At 35.0% G+C, this 16,934-nt stretch overlaps 1 protein-coding gene across 7 annotated transcripts in view; it reads left to right on the forward strand.

Annotated features, from left to right (window-relative positions):
- Positions 1 to 16,934, forward strand: part of SRBD1 (S1 RNA binding domain 1) — a 124,594-nt gene that overhangs the window by 11,212 nt on the left and 96,448 nt on the right. For all 7 annotated transcript variants that reach the window (XM_061990006.1, XM_061990001.1, XM_061990002.1 and 4 more), the window contains exons 7-13: positions 1,495 to 1,661; positions 2,764 to 2,881; positions 3,024 to 3,162; positions 4,598 to 4,694; positions 6,012 to 6,147; positions 10,580 to 10,683; positions 15,360 to 15,467. In XM_061990006.1, the coding sequence (XP_061845990.1) occupies positions 1,495 to 1,661; positions 2,764 to 2,881; positions 3,024 to 3,162; positions 4,598 to 4,694; positions 6,012 to 6,147; positions 10,580 to 10,683; positions 15,360 to 15,467 (869 nt within the window). The remainder of the gene's footprint in view (positions 1 to 1,494; positions 1,662 to 2,763; positions 2,882 to 3,023; positions 3,163 to 4,597; positions 4,695 to 6,011; positions 6,148 to 10,579; positions 10,684 to 15,359; positions 15,468 to 16,934) is intronic.

The following is a 16,934-nucleotide window of genomic DNA, read 5'->3' on the forward strand; positions in this document are numbered from 1 at the left end:
CCTTTTCTGAGGTATCAATGAACCATGTTCTCTATAATTAGCACTTAGCATCTTAACATACGCTTCCAGTCCTCTTGGCATCAATTGGAGTGTCAGAAAACCATTGTGCTCTTAAATAGTCATTTAACTTTTGCTTAAATTGTCATATAAATACAAATGTTGATTGGTAAGTGTTAAAACTTCAAACTTTAACATTTTTCTAATATCTGCTATTAAACACTTACAAAGACTGCCTGTAACAGTTTGCATTTTTCTTCTATATCAGCACGTGGTGGGTTTTTTGTGGGTATTGTCAACTGAAACTCCTGCAGAAAGGGATGCTAAAAGATTTGAGATGTCTATGTGCAGTTTCACAATTTTAGATTTTGTTGCTGTGGATGTTTGCACTGTAGAGACTCATTGGAGAGTGTATATCAATTTATATCACCACCAAGGAGGAGACAGCATCCTTGGAAGAACAGTGACATAAAGGCAGATATCATCTTTGTCTTTTTAAGATGTTGACTTTGAAGCCATTCAGGTCAAGACAGTTTTAGGATAGCTTCTGCTTTGGGAGACTGACTATAGTTATGGAAGATTTTAATAAAAACAGAATTGTGCACATTGTATTAATCATCCTTATTACTGCTTGCAGAAGAATGACAAAGTTTTGTATTTTGTTCCTGAGTCTTCTAAAATATTCCTGAAAATGTAGATGGAGGATTTGAAATTTATGTATTGCTACTCTAAAAGCAGTGAATGTGCAGTAAGTTGTGCAATGGTTTTGCAAGAGTTGTTACACTTTTAGGTTTCAGAATCAAACTTTTGAGAGGTTTTTAAATCGACCATCTATGGGAATAACTTTAGTGAAGTACAAACACTGTGGAGGTGAAAATGTTACTAAGCTAAGGTACTTCTGTAGTTTGTCCTCCATACCATATTGATACACTAAAACTTTAGAAAGCTCTGTTTCTGAAAAATCATGTTAACTTTGTGAGGCTTGGTTCATCTTGAAAACTTTAGTAATACCATGCTAGTTTCCAGTTATTGTTGGAGTTGGGATTTGAATCAGCTTTGAGTTTGAGTGTTTTGTTTGTTTTGTTTATCTGTGAGGTATGTCAATGTTGGGTTAAAAAAAAAAAATTCCAAGTTTTCTGAGTTGCTGTGTACAGTTTGTTGTCATCTTGATTTTTTGGGGGATTTGTTTTTGTTGGGGTTTTTTTTCTGTTCCCAAGACCACTCCTGCCTGATTTGTTGGTTTTTTTTTTTTCTTCTGTAGTTACAGGTTTCTGGAAACACTGTCGTGTTTTTTTTCTGAAGTACTGGGTTTGGCTGGATGCATAGAAAGCTTAGTATCCTGCCTTAGGGAGAACAATAGTCTCTGCTGGCCAGCATAATATTCTGGGGACGATTATGAATTTTGAGTGAGAGTCTGTTTAAAGCAGTCTATCACCTCTGTTAAATATGGTTTATTGTGGTTTTGGGTTTGAGTTTGTTTTTTTTTGCTTCTCACAGGCCTTGTCAGAAATAACAAATGTCGAGCCATGGGTTTGTGCAAACTTAATTCGCCTCTTTCAAGAAGAGAACACAATTCCTTTTATTGCTCGATATCGAAAAGAGCTCATCAATAATCTGGAGGCTGATGCTTTGCGGGAAGTGCAGCAAACATTGGAAGAGCTACGGTAAGTAAGATAGTACAGGGAGGTGTCTCATGGGAAGATTAAGCAAAAAGCAACTGCTGCTTCTCAGTCCCTTGTTTTGGCACTTTGTACACTCTACAATTATATAAAGGAACTGCTAAAGAAGAAAGGCTAAAACTGAGGTAATTATGCTTCATACCTGTCTGGTTTGGTTTGTTTTTACTGTAAGTACCAAGAAATCTAGCATTAGTAATTGCTGAAAAAAAATTAATATCTTAATTTCTCTGCTATTTACTAAAAGGACAGAGAAAAAAGTCTAACTAAGAGTAGTTTATAAGTTCTGAAGATACACAGTCTGATTAAACATAAGCTGCACTCTTCAAAAAATAATCTCTAAGAATCCTTTGGCTCCCTGCTTGTAGCAGCAAAGCCTCTAGTGAAGAGCACTGCTGGAGGTTGTAGTGTACCAGGAGGGCAGGCTAAACTATCCCAGGCCATTGCAGCAATTAAATGACCAGCAAAGCCTTCTGCTGGAGTGGATGAGACTGCTCTCATATCTTCTTGCTTTTGGGTAGCTATGTGTTCTTGAGGTGGTGAGGGAACAGATTTGCCAGCTGTTCTGCCAGTATGGTGGCTTTTTCCTTGTATTCTCCACTATCTCCTAGCAAGAGACACTTTCCTAAAAGAAAAGGTCACCTGAGAGAGTCCTTGTCCAAAAAAGTAATTTAAATCCTAGCAAAATACTTTCACTGCTTGAAGTTGTCATAGATACCTTACTGAAGATCTAAGAGTTTAAAGTCTGGTACCCTTTACTTGATTCTGCAGAACTATCTTAACATGAATTACAGCTTCATCAACACAGTTTTAATTTAGGGCCCTTTTATTTGACTTGCAGGCCAAAATAAATCTTGTAAATATATATGACTATCAGTATTGTTTGCTTTTTCTTAAATCTACCGCAAGAAATTTTGACATAGTTTTGAACTAACCTTTTGGATTATCGGACTTGGTTTGTTGAGGATTAATGTAAGATACAATCTGTAGAGGTTTCATAGAACTTCAGCAGTGTAATAAACAAGGTCACAATTAATGGCCTTAATTCACCATGAAATGTGACTGTTAATATCGATCTGTTGCATTTTAGTTCTGTTGCAAAGAAGACACATACAATGATACAGAAGTTAAAGAAAGAGGGGAAATTATCTGGATGCCTTTTAACAGCATTATTGAATTGCAGAACCTTGGAAGAATTAGACCATGTGGTCAGTACACCAGTTTTTTTTTTTTCAAATCATTCTTAGTTTTAGTTGAATAAAGAAATAATGTGTGAAGTACATATCTTGACTGAGAAATTTCCTTGCCTTTTCATAACTTGGTTTTTTTTTGTTGTTGTTTTGTTGTAAGTCTGCACCTTATAAAACTGGGAGTAAAGGCACCAAAGCCCAGAGAGCCAAGCAGCTGGGATTAGAACCGGCTGCTCTCTCTCTCCTGCAGAATCCTATGGAACTCAATCTCTTTTCTTACATTAGACCCAATACCAAAGGTAAGTGCTCTGCTTCTGTAAGCAATAACGTCCTAAATGTCTGAAAATGTTTTAAAAGGGGAGTTCTGTTCTTATATTGCTTGAAGTTATAAATTTTAAATTCAGCAGTTCTTTTAGCAATGCATGGTAAGATTACGTTTCATGCCATGGCTCTCCAACCTTTCCGGTGTTTCTGTATTGTAAACAGTAGTGATTCTGGTTAACATCTGTAGACTTCTGTCTCTTGTACTAGTTGACATCTGTATTTGCTGGCAAGAGAGAGGGGAAGTGCACCACACACCTGAGACTTCTCCATAATTCTACTTGAATTGTTTGTTGAAGATTCTTCTTTGGTTGTACAAGGGGCTTATGCCCGTACTTGGTATTGAAGTAAATGTCACCCACCAAAGTATATCTTAATAAAAACTGCCTGGGAGTGAACAGGAGAGATTTTGTTAATGAATGACAGTTGGGGTTGGAGAAGTTGTGATCTCTGAAATGGAGCAGGAACTTGAAAAAAATGATTGTCACATATAGACTGCAGAATTGTATTTCTGTGTGAATGCAGTTATTCGTGAATCTGTAGGGGGCAACCTCTGACAATAAAACACAAAGATTGCTGCAACCTTCTGTATGGTGTTGAAGTAGACATACTTTTTCTCTGCCCCAGCATTTTTTGAACTTTAACATAAAGACACTGAGGCTCTTAGTGAGACTCTTACTCTTTCCACTTAGTTGTTCTTTTGTTTACGTATTTTTCTTATAAAACAATCTTAACTTGGCATTGAAACTCAGACGGCAAATATTCTGTTTAGTTAGTGCATTTCAGCATGCATCATTACTTCATACTGCAGTATATTGCAACCACATCTGACTGTTCTGACAGAGGAAAAAAAAAAGAGCCAAAAGAAAATCTTCATGGTGTAAGTTCAAATGAATTATTTAGGGTGCATTTAGAAAAGAAGTGCTATTTGTTGCAGCGTAAACATTTTGGGTTTTGAAAAATCGGTACACCTACTTTCAATTTTGTGCTAAAAATAATGTTGCTTCTGTTTATATAATAGTTTTCATTTGAAAGGTGCATCAGAAATTACACATGTATATGAACTGGGTCACTTTTATCAACTTGGGGACCAATTTGGCAACTTATATACAGCTTGATCAGAGTGAGGGTTTTTTTTAAGTGATGAGATGTTCTGTTCAGAAGAGTTTTCATCGAGTCTTGATATTCAATTCTTCCACATTCTCAGTGTTTTTAAACTTAGACTAAAAATAAACTGAAATAAAAACAGCAGTTCATGTTTGAAAGACCCATATTTGAGAGCTAGGGAAACAGGCTCTCCAGAAAACTTTGTTTTCCTACAGTTTGTATATATTTTCTTAAGACTTGTGCAGTTGTGTAAACTAATTTTTCATATTATTTTTTTATAATTATTAACTGTTCTTTTCTTCCAAGGACTTTCAACTATCCAAGAAGTAGAGGCTGGAGTACAGCACATTTTAGCTGACATATTTGCTAAAGATAAAGATACACTGGATTTTATCAGGAAACTGTAAGTTTCACTTTCTAAACTTCCCTGGTACATGATATGATTCAGTCTCCTAGCATGCAGATGCATAATAAACTTTTTTGCTTTCATGTTGTGAAAACAATGTTACTGTGAGACTACTTTAGTTTCATTCATTTACTTGTGCTGGAGGTCCATTCATTGGCATTTCTGCCCATCCGGCTACTAGTGGAGAGATCTACTGTGAGCATGACACTGATTCCAGAGACTAAACCAATTTGTGTCAGTGCTCCATATAGGGCCAATCTCCCTTGCAATTAGTGATCTATGAGGGAAAGCTTTCTCTTCTTGCATTTCTGTCGAGCTATAACTTTTCGGAGGTGCATATGCTTAAGCTATTGCTCCAACATTTGGTGCTTGACACGAGTCAATGTAGTTACTGTGAAGTGATGGTCGATTTTTGGCATTGGTAGGCAATAAGGCAAACAAATGTGGCTGTTTTAAAAGCAGGAATTACTGTTGCTTTGACAGCGTTAGCTGAATGTAAAGGTTTTACGTTACACGACTTGCAGGTAGTCACGTCGTCATTGGTATGACAGTAATAATTGCTTGTTATTTTTTTTTCATCTGCTATGTACCATCTGGGACAGAGAGCAGGTGATGCCTTGGGAGCGTGCAGTGTAGGTTTGAATCAACTCAGTTCTATTTAGTTGACACTTCTTGGATGTTTATTATGAGTAATGACCAACTCCATTAAAAGGGTAGAGCACAGCAATGTGATGATGTTGATGAAAGGGTTGTTTTGTAAAGGATGTGCTGTCTTTACCAGACTATCACTTTCATTCTTTTGACCACTTGAAGTTCCTTAATTGAATATGCAGTGCTCTACAGATGTATCCTGTTGATCTAAAGTCTGTTATATGTATAATAATCATGAGGAGCATTCAGGAAGCTACTGTTTTGGATCTCTGTTAGTTCTAAAAATAACAAAAACTTTTGTGAGTGTTAATTTATTGCTTTCAGCACTTCTGAGACTGGATAGATTCAAGAGAGATGTTACATTTATATAAAATAAATGAGTATAATATTTTTGCAACTTCCCAAAATTTGGTATCCATTCCTTTCAGGAAAAGAGCTGTAGTCAGCTTTTTCTGAGGTCTGCTCAGATTTCTTCTCTTGATGTGTTCCAATTAGTATATGTTATGTCAGTGTCAGCATTAGGGTATGTAATACAGTTCTGCAGGTAATTAGAGTTAACAGAACTTGAGTGGGGCTCCAAACTTTTTATTTAGTACAAGCACTGATGACTTGTAAGAAGTTTTGTGCTAAATTACCTTATTGACATTTGTTTCTTTTATTCAGATGTCAGCAAAGGTACATTTGTATCCAGTCAGCCTTGGCAAAAGTATCATCCAAAAGTGGAAATGAAAAAGATATTGATAAATTCCAACTGTACCATGAGTTTTCTTGTAGTATAAAGAACATTCAGCATCACCAGGTACTAATAGAAATTTGATTTTTTTTCTTAGAATTTTAAGTATAGCAAAGATGACTTTGCTTTTGAATTTTGTTGCTTAAAACTGATTCTGAAGATACTTGATTTTGCATTTCAGTCATCAAAAATAATAGATGCTCTCAAATTCTTGAAATGCTTAAGGAAACGAATAAAAGACTACTTATTCAATATGCCCATTGTCAAATAAATTCTCATCAAACAAATATTTATAATTTAGTTGATGCATTGGAGATTTCAGTACTAATGTGGTTTATTTTCAGCGTGTCCTTTAGAAGACTGCCTTATGCTGTAGTAGAATGCTTTTCCTTTAATATCTTTGATATGCTTTCATTTTCTCTCTACTTGCTATGTTAAAAGTGTAATATTGAATTAATAAAGGATTTGCTTGCATGTCTTGAAGTGAATTTATTACAAAAAAATATTTTGCAACATGCTAGTTTTACACCCTCTCTTTCCAGTGTGGATGGTTTAGGTTGAAAGATGAAATAACTAAAAGTCATTTTACTTTCTGTTAACATTTGAAGAGGTACTTGTATTTATTCTCTTTAATAATTGTGAACAATTACTGTGTTTATATCACTAATTATTTAGTGAAAACTTGCTTCTACGGGGTCTGGAGAAGTTAATAGGGCAATCTGAGACCACCATGCTAACATTACCAAGATCTGTGGATTCATCAGGCAATTCAATGTTGCGCTGTATGGATTTTGTTGTTTGAGTGCTTTACTGTTGAATGAATGTTTTGGCTGTCAAAGACTGTTCAGTTTTCCCTCCACCGAGAGAGAGGAATATCAATATGTATTCTGTGGGGAAGTGCTTCCTAGAATGATGGTATAATTTACTTCTTATCTGAGACATCCTTTTTTCTGTTTTACATAGACTGTTGCTTAGCTAGAGCCAGAACTAGAAACCAGATTTTCTAAACCTGGTTAGACTTCTGACTTCGTCTATTTCTTATCCAGGATTTCTGCTTAGTACATCTGATGTTAAAATTAACTCTATCTGTTTTGGTTTATTTCTCCTTGTGTTTGTCACTAACCTTAATGCCTCTTTCTTTTCCTATTCTGGCTCTCCAGTGAAGTCATAACTACTGTTCTTTGCAGCTGGTATTCCTGTAATCATGGGATGTTTTTGCACTCTTATGTGTTGTCTTTTGTCTATATATTACTGCTATAAGATATTCTACAACGTTGAATATTTCTCTATTATGAATCTTAAAAGACTATGTTTTTTGTGCTTCACAGAGGTTTCAGGACCCAAGGCATGCCAGAGCTCTTTTGCACTATTCAAGGAAAAAATGCATTTTTATGATCATCTCTTGACATGTGCAGTTTGCAGAGTTCCCTGTTATGTAAAAACAGTAATTTCTTATTTCTGTCTCATTTTTGTAATATAATAGTTTCCAGTTAGTTTTCTTTGTCTTGCTTTGGTGTTTTTATGATGAAATAAGGAAAGAAAAAGTATTTTATTTGCCATTTCTTCCTTAAGCTTAAACCTTACTATTTTCCTTCTGAAAGTTTTTTCTCAGAAATTGCAATTTATTAACCAGCTGTATTACCCTGGTGATGCAAATTACCTGAAAATGCCTGAAATACAGAGGCATTTATAGGATTTGCTGATCCCCCAGGACTGCAGGTTAAATAGCTGTGTTTGAAGAACACTTGCGAAGTTCACTGTTTTGAAGACCTTCTCTTTCAGGACTGCACACAGACAAGTGCACTCAATGGGTTTAACTAGAGGAAAAGTAGAACTCAGCTTTAAATCACCTCTTTGCAGAGCTGCAAATAAAGGATTCCATAACATTTCTGCACTGAAAGTGATCACGTGCAACCCTAACTCTGCTCTAGCTTAGTTATAAGTAGTCACGAGTGTGCCTTGCAGCGTGTATTGCAATGAGGTAAAGTGGTGTGCAGGAGGCTGCAATGTGGTTGTGCAGCTGTCATTGCACACACGGTAGTTCTGGGTTACTTTCTGTGCCATTGTCATTTTGTGTTGATACACATCACAAAATAATCAGGACTGGCATGGAGTCAGGTTGTTTGAAGGAAAAAGTTAAAACGTTGATCCTGAAATGAGGAAAAAACCTTAACTTGTTTAAAAAGCCTGACTCGAGATACTGACATGGGCAGATACCTGTGGGTGTTTCCAGCTGGAACTTTTTGCTTTTGGGAGGTTCAGCCACAGTTCTTTCCTTTGGCATCAAGGAGAACCTGACTGGCCTCTTAGGATGTAGTTGGGTAGCTATACCAACACTGTCATAACTAAGGGAAAAATCCTTCAAGAGTTTATTTAAATTTTTGACTAATTGTAAACAGTTCGGTGTTTGTGTATGCCTTAGACTTGCTTTCCTCTATTTGGAAATGACTGAATTGGTGGGAGGAGAAGAATTCATGAATAAAGTATGATGTTTGAGGCAAGCGCTCTATTTTTCAGTCTTATACTTAAAAAGGAATTGGAAATCAATGTCCTTGGCAAAATATACAAAACTTATTCAGTGAGTTTAAGTAAGTCTGTAACATAGAAGAGAGCTGTGCAAAGTGAAGGATGTTGTATTTTTCTGATAAACAGAATAAGATTTGATTAATCGTGTGACTAAATGAAATTATTGTCTTTGCTTTCTCTGAAAAAATGTATGCTGTTTTTATTAACCCTTCTCCTGGATCTGTTCCAGTCTTACAGAAAAACAGTCTTTTTCCAGAACTAAAAGACTTCTTTCTTCGAGAATAGCCAGATTTTTAACCTGTTACATAAAAAAAACCCAACAAATGAAAAATAACAAAAAACCTCAAAACAAAAACCAAACCTTTTTTATATTAGAGGAAGAAATTAATTACTTCCTTAATTGAGCATTTATTGGATAACAATTATTCTCTGAATACATGTCTCTTAAAACAGGAGAAACAAATTGTTTAAGAATAACAATGTAAATAATATTAGCAACTGCAATACAGCTGGTTTAAGTTCAAGTGACTGACACATTCTACAGAAATAGTGCCAGAAAACAAAATGTGATGCAAATATTGGCCCTGCTAACAGCATGCTAAATGATGAATTATAATTCCATCAGATACGTTCTTTGTCGTGAGCATCATTTTGATTTCATTTTAGATTGACATTTAACTTTCTCTCTTTTTAAAAAATAAAATCAAAATAAATGTGAAAGCATTTGATTTGTTAAAATGTGTCTTTCTAATCTCTGCATGAAGACATTTGCTTTGGCAGTCAAGATACCAGATGCTATAATGTTTCACATGCAATCTTTATTATTAGCTTTGTTGTTCAATGATATGTCAGGCCTGGTATGTCACAGGAACAGTATGGCTGAGGAATATAAATTGGTACTATGTCCTGGAGTCATTTTAAACTATTGTATTTAACATATGTGACATGTCTGAGTTAGCTAGTGATTGAATTAAAGTTCATGATTGACGCAGAATGCTCTGTTGTGACAATGCTTAGGGCCTGCTACATACAGCAACATGTGTAGTCATACAGGAATGTTGACTTCTAGCAGCTTTTTAATTATTTTTGCACTTTAAAGTATTTTGAAAGGGAATATGAAATCTAAAAATGAATGAGTTTTATTTGTAGCTACTTTTGACTATTATTCTGTTTCTAAAATCCCTTGATGAGTGAGTTTTCGTAATCCATGCTTCAGATGAGCATTCAGCATCTTCAGAGCGAGGTTAGACTAGTAGATACCAACCAGTATTTTCCAGATCCACTACCTGCATTGAGATCCTGGTTTTAAATGTAGAGCCTTGGACTTCCATGTAAAATAGAACTCTCTGCAGATAGCACTTGCACAACCAGACTTAGCTTTAGGTCATGAATATGCAGCAATGTACACAAGCAGATGATGTAAAAATTAGGTTTTAAGGTTGGAGTTTTAATATGAATGTAAAGAATATATGTACAATATTTTCTGTTACTTATAAACCTGGCACAAGTAATGCTGCATTCATCTCCTTTCAAATTAAGCTGATTACCTTTGTGTCCAATTCATAATTAATTTTTTTAATTTGGGTTGACTTGGAGAAGAAACCTTTCTCACCTCTAATGCTGATTGGAATCACTTCTCAATTAATTTCTTAAGTTTTAAGTTGGATTATTAAACAAAATTATTCCACCAACTAATTTCATGATGACTTGTATTATAAATGTGTTTAAGATGAACTGGATCTTGAGATCGCCGTCTGTTAAAACTATATGATTTGTTATGCTATAGCATGATTTAATCTGTGTTTAAGTTGTGGATGTTATCTGTATATGCTAGTACTCGGTGAACTGATTTGTTGTACCACCATCATGATTTGCTACAGAATGTCAAGCAAGCGCGTACACAAATGTTGATAAGTTTATCTTTTAGATATTTTGTGTGTCATCTGTCTCTGCCATTTATGTTTGCACTCAGATTCTGGCCATTAACCGAGGGGAAAATCTGAAGATCCTGACAGTGAAGGTCAACATTCCTGACGGGGTGAAGAATGAATTCTGTTGGTGGTGTGTCAATGAAAGGTCTGCATGGATACATATTCTTACAGAAATCTTTTTTCTATAGACAGCTGCATACTGAAATGTACCTCACATGTCTTGTTGCATTAAGAGAACAATTTAAATGAATACTTATTAAATTAGATGAAATTAACAAATGGATGATTCTTATTCTGTATTTCCAACTACTGTAGCATTATGCAGAAAAGATCATGCCTTTGGCCATATATGGGGAATTCTGGCACTGTTTTTCAAACAATCGAATTTTTAAAAAGATATGTGAAGGATGATGAAATGTGAATATAATTTTAAATTGTAATGTGCATCACATTCAGTAGTCTTTACTGAATGGAATAAAATCCAATAGAATATACTTCTGACTTTTAAAAGTAACTTCATATGCCTGATTACAACAACTTCAGGTTTTAGGTCAATACAATGTATTACTTGGCATTTCACAAACCTAAGGAATTGCATGTTTAAAAAGCATATTGGATTTAATAAATAGGCTTAAGTGTAGCTCTCTTAAATCCACGATTCTCAAATATGGTGTGGCCTAACACTTGTATTTGGATTTCTGGTCAAGTTAGAAGACTGGGCTCTAGATTTTGAGTGATTCTTTTAGTTCCTAGGGATTTGGTCTTACAAGTTGCTTTCTTTAAGCCTGTAGTGAGATGTTTAGTGTTGCATAAGTTTGCAAAATTCAGGTTAAATATATGTTGTCTTATGCAATATCCCTGTCAGTCTCTTTATTGGAGACTGTACCTTGATATTTTCTGTTGGAAAATATTGTGACTTGAACTATGCATCTTCCGTGCTTTTCTATTTCTTAGTAGTTTGACGTTTTTGGCGTTATTCTGAGGATGTCTCACTCCTATCTTTCCATCTGAAAACTGAATAATCCAAATGAGGAAAAATAGGAAAATATGCTCTTTGAAAAAAAAAAAAAAAATTGAAAATGTATACAGTTCTATACAGTTACACTGCCCTAGCATGCCTTTTTCTTCTCCAAAAGAGATGTGGTACAAATGCTCCCTTTTCACTATAGAAATTCAATAAATCTCTTTCCAATATGGAAACTTCTGAAAGAGTTAAAATATTGGTTGATCAAATAATATAACATCTTTTAGCACTAACAGTAAGTAACTTTTGTTTTGTCAGAAAAATATCAGGATTCATAAACACACCTAAGTTTCGTTCTAGTTTTAATACCTGTAACAGAATTTCTGTCCTCCCACCAAGATGTATATTCTGTAGACAGATCATGGCTGCGAGTCTTGTTTTTACCATGCCTATGACAGAATTTGGAAGCACTGCAAGCCACAGATAATGGAACAGCTTGTCACTGCTACACAAATGAAAGTGGGATGTAAATTGAGATATTTTTGGTTGATTGCAATTTTGTGAGTCATCCTGAGATTAAAAGAATGTTGACTTTGGAAATGGAACTACTTATTAATACTTAGCATTCATGAGTCTATATTTGCTTATGGCTTTTTACTATTTAAAACAACTTCTCCGTTATCAGAAAACTTTTGAAAGAATGATATTAACAGATGTTGATACATCAACATCTAGGACAGATTCTGATCTTTCTCATTAGATTGACAACTGTGTTACCAAACTAGCAAAACTGTTGCATTATTTCCATGGAATTGATTTACTGGTGAGAGCAGATTAAGAGCTTTTGTTTTAGGCAAGGGTATAAAAACTTTGCAAAGGTGTTAACTGATTTCCTGAAGGTCACACACAAAAATCAGTTGCAGAAGCAAAAATGCCATGTTGCTACACAGTCTGGCCAGTATACTAGCCAAAAAAACCAGTATTATCTATGACCTAATGAACTAGTAGCAAATATGCTGACCTTTGTGTTATTCTGAGGTGAATTTTTTAAAGTTAAATGTGATGGAAAGTGGTTTTGGAAGACTAGAGTTTGTTATTACATTGAGCTCCATGTAGATGCAGTCTCGGATGACTGTATTTTCTTTGCCTCTATTCAAGTTCAGAATATTAGCCTCTGGAAGGATCTGTATTTCCTTGAAATTTGGATTTGTGCTGTAAACTTGGAAATATCCTTATGCTTGGTCTTCTGGTTGGACAGTGAACTGAACTTCATTAGCACTAGAACTGCCCTGGTCCCAAAGACTTATTTGTGAACTGGGACATGGAAGAAGGATCAGTGAGAAACAGATGGAGAAGGGGCTGCTTAGCTGGTTTTGAGTGTAAAGACAGCATGGAGTTGTTCCTTGGGAATGGGCAAGAATTTGTTCCAAGGTGGGACTGCAACCTTTAGAATTCAAGTTTGGTGATTGACAACATTTTTTTCAATTTTCAGGTAAATCCTCAGATCCTGTTTAAAGACTAAGATCTTGTTTAAAATCTAATGACATGCTTTCTGATTACCAATTTGTACCAAGATTCATGTCATGTCCTGAGGTAAAACGAAGCTCTGCTTCTTGTGCTTCAGATCTGAAAGCCTAGCTGTGCTCTTCTTGGAACAGTCATTAATTAATACTACTGGTTCTTAAAGCGAGCTGCCTTAATTTGGTTGATGTATAGTTTCACCTTCAGAGGTGTATCAGTAGTCTAAGCTGTTAATGCTATGGTGGTTCCTGTTGAGAGCAAATATATGTGGAGAGCAGAGTAAGACAATATTGTTTATATGGAGTTCTTCTAAATAGGGTTTCATTTAAAGGACTTTGAAGGTAGTCTTTTGATTATTTAATCAAGAAAAATCTCTTCTTAGAGGGAAGCTTAACTAGACTTCCATGGTCTTTAAAATTATACACACATGCATTTGCTTTATTTTCTGCAGTGAAGTGGATTTGTCTCTTTCCTCATGAAGTATTCAAATGATTAAAGTCCAGTATTTGCTATGTTTGAACTTACCGTGTGGATGTTTTTGCATTTATGGCAATTCTAGAATTTTTAATAGAACATTGCCTAAGTATTTTTAACTTCCATATAGGCAGATAAATAAAATATCTGTGTAATAAACTATTTACAGAGTAAAGATTTGCTAAGTATGTTTAATAGATGGAAGACAGGGAGAAACAGCTGCCATGTTTCCAAATGAATTCTTATTTGTGCTGAGAAAACTTTCTGGGAGAGTGTAGTCATACTTGCCACCTGTAAAAACTTAATGTTTATAGGATTGGATGGCAATAAAGAGGTTTAAAACCTCTGCCAGTTTTACATAGGTATGGAAAGAGTTTCTAGTTACAAGTAAGTATAACAGAACTATTTGCAAAAATCTGTTAGCAAAGTGATGAGGTCATGTGGCTAAGCTCTTAACAACTCTGGATGTTGTAAAACTAAATGGTAAGCTTAATTCTCCTCCCATGTCTGGATTAATGCAGTATTGACTTGATCACAAGTTTCTTGACTATTATATCTGCAGACACTTAGAAAAACTGTTCCAGGAAGTTGTAGATCCCTGTAAACAACTGCAAAACTGTTTGGGTAGGAGCAATTTTGGATTCTTGGTATTTCCGAGTGTAAGTAAACAAAATCACTGGTACAATTCAGCCCTGTTTTTGACTTGGCTTGCACCTGGATGCACTGTCAAATGGCCATAATTCTATCATATTACATTTTAAACTCCCAATGAACAAACAAAAAACTTAGAAAATTTACCCATACATATTAAAAAAACATATGTATACCACTTTGCAGTTAGGGACCCAGGTGTGCAAAAGAAAAAGTGCACTAAATGAAGAAAATTCTGAATGTCATCAGTGTTTTTTAAAAAAAGAAAAGCCAGAACAGATAACAGAAAATGTTCATAGTCTTTACTTGCATTTGAGTAGAATATAAATATACCTCACCATATCTCCAAATCTTTCTATCTTCTTGTTGGGTACACAGTCTCAGTGAGTCAATTATGCTTGTTCAAGGACAAAATTTGAAGTAATTGTCATTACAGCTCTGACCACAGAGCACAATCTCCTTACAGAAGGGAATATTCCAAAGAAATGTTAGGAAATAGTCTTGTGCTTGTGTGGTATTGTTTCTTTTTTTTTCTTTTGCTAGAATGTTATTTACACTTTAAATCTCAGCAGTAGGTAAAAGAGATAAATAATCTGCAAATTGTTTGGGGTTTGTTGTTTTGGTGTTGGGGTTTTTTAAGGACTACTACAGAATTGATAGATTTTGTTTTGGATTGGAATAGAGAGGATGCCAAAAACTCAGAGGATTCCAAATGAAATTTGAATTGGTTTTCAGTAATTGACATTAGTTTAGCTCTTGAATTTCTATCTGAACACAGTTGCCTTATATCAGTAGTTCTGCAGTGACACTCACAGATGATGTTTAGTCACTTTTTTATGTGTCGAGGAACAGCAAATAATGCAACACAAATGATGATATGGAATCAAGTTCTTAATTCAGTTATGATAAACTTTTACTTCTCAAATTGAAGAGTAACTTTAAAAATATTTTCTTTAAAACATAAAATACTGTTTCATTATAATACCTAACAAAAAGGAAAAGACAGGCCTTGTCTCTTGTCTGATAGTAGAATCATGAGCAACTTCTTATTCCATTCATATTTGAAGTTATACTTTCACTGCCTAATTATTGCAGTAATCCTGCACTATATAGGACAGTACACTCAATGTAAAAGAGGGGTTTTTTTTAATTTCCTTTTATCTGAGTTTTTGCATGTGTTCTTAAAATTTTCTTTTTCTATTCATTTGCAGATGGAGACCCAAACAATTTTTAAAACCAGAGTTAATGAGGATCTTACGGACTTCAGTAGAGGATGCATATAAACGCCTTATATATCCTCTGCTCTGTAGAGAATTCAGGTAAGCCGAGAATGAGTGTTTTCATACTGCCAAATTCCTAATAATTCCATCCTCAACTTTATATTACAATATCTTGTATCCATTTGAAAATATCAGCGTGTCTTTAATTCTCTGTGCTTAGGGAAGGAATGAACTCCCTAGTCTTGGCTCTGTCAATTTAATTTGTGACCCTATCGAGTTTAGGCTACAATAGAGAAATGATTTTTTTCCGTGAAGACATTTACATGTTTACATATTTTTCTTGTCCGTTTATCTAATAAATTACAGTTCAGATCTACATTACCATAATGGTTGCATCTTTATCCTTGTATTAGCATAAACTATTATATCACTGAGTTTCCCCAGCATCAATTCATGTTCCAACCATAGTGCCATTGTTCTGACTCCTTCTCTTTTACCTGTCTGAAAGAAACATGCAAAGTCATTGTGGTTGGAAGCACCCCTCATGTTTATCTTCTGTGTTTTGTGGAAAAGCAATTAGTCATAGTCTTAGTCCGATACCGTTCTGTGAGTATTGTGGTGGTTCCATCTGGTGATACTGTAGTAATGATGTCATCAGTGTCACTTGTAAAATCTATAATATTGTTCTAATTTTAAAGGAAATTCAAAACCTAGTATCAAAGTAATAGGGTATTTTCATGGTGTAGTATAGAGTTTAGTGTGTAATTGAAATGATCTGTCAGAAAGTGTACATTCTAAAAGCATTATCTTTCAATAGCTAACAGTACCAATGGTGTGATTCTTCTCTTGCTTCAGGGAGCTTCTCCAGTATTCATAAGATGTTTGTTCTGGCAAGGCTTTCTGATATATAACCTAAATTTTCATACCTGTTATGAGATAGTTGAAAAGGCATTTAGCAGAGAGACCCTATTTCTTGGACCAGAAATGTTGAAATCATATTTATTGGTTATTTGGTACCTAAAATCAGCAATCACATTCTGAAATGAAGCTCTTCTGTACCTGCCTGACTGTGCTCTTATGTTTCTTTTCAAACTGGAGTTGTCTTCAGGCACCATTGGTTGAATGTTCTATGTTCTTCCCTCCTGAAAAGGACTGTCAGTCAGCTAAAGTTTTGAACAGCAAATATTTTTACTGGCTTTTAGATTTCTCCACTACAGTATGTTGTGTTTGCTCATTAGTTTGCAAACAAGATCGCCTCACCTCTTAATTAGTGAGCCTGTTTTTTTTGCTACTGTGAATTTTACAGATTTTTAAAAGTGCTGAGTCCAATTCTTTTGTGACCTGGGTACATATAGTTACTTCAGGGGGAAAGCGTTGTGCCAATTGTCATTTTTTAGCCTCGTTGTCATTTCTAGCCTTCTTTACAATTGTAATCTTTTAAAATAAAGAAAAAAGATTTTTTATCAGGGATTGGTTTTATCATAAATAAGCAAACTGACATAAGGGTCCTCCAAGGCTCTTTCATTGTGTTTCTGCTTTGTGATTCCTACCACAGTACCGCTGTGG

The sequence above is a fragment of the Colius striatus genome, chromosome 2, assembly GCF_028858725.1.
Source record: "Colius striatus isolate bColStr4 chromosome 2, bColStr4.1.hap1, whole genome shotgun sequence".
NCBI classification, from domain to species: Eukaryota; Metazoa; Chordata; class Aves; order Coliiformes; family Coliidae; genus Colius; species Colius striatus.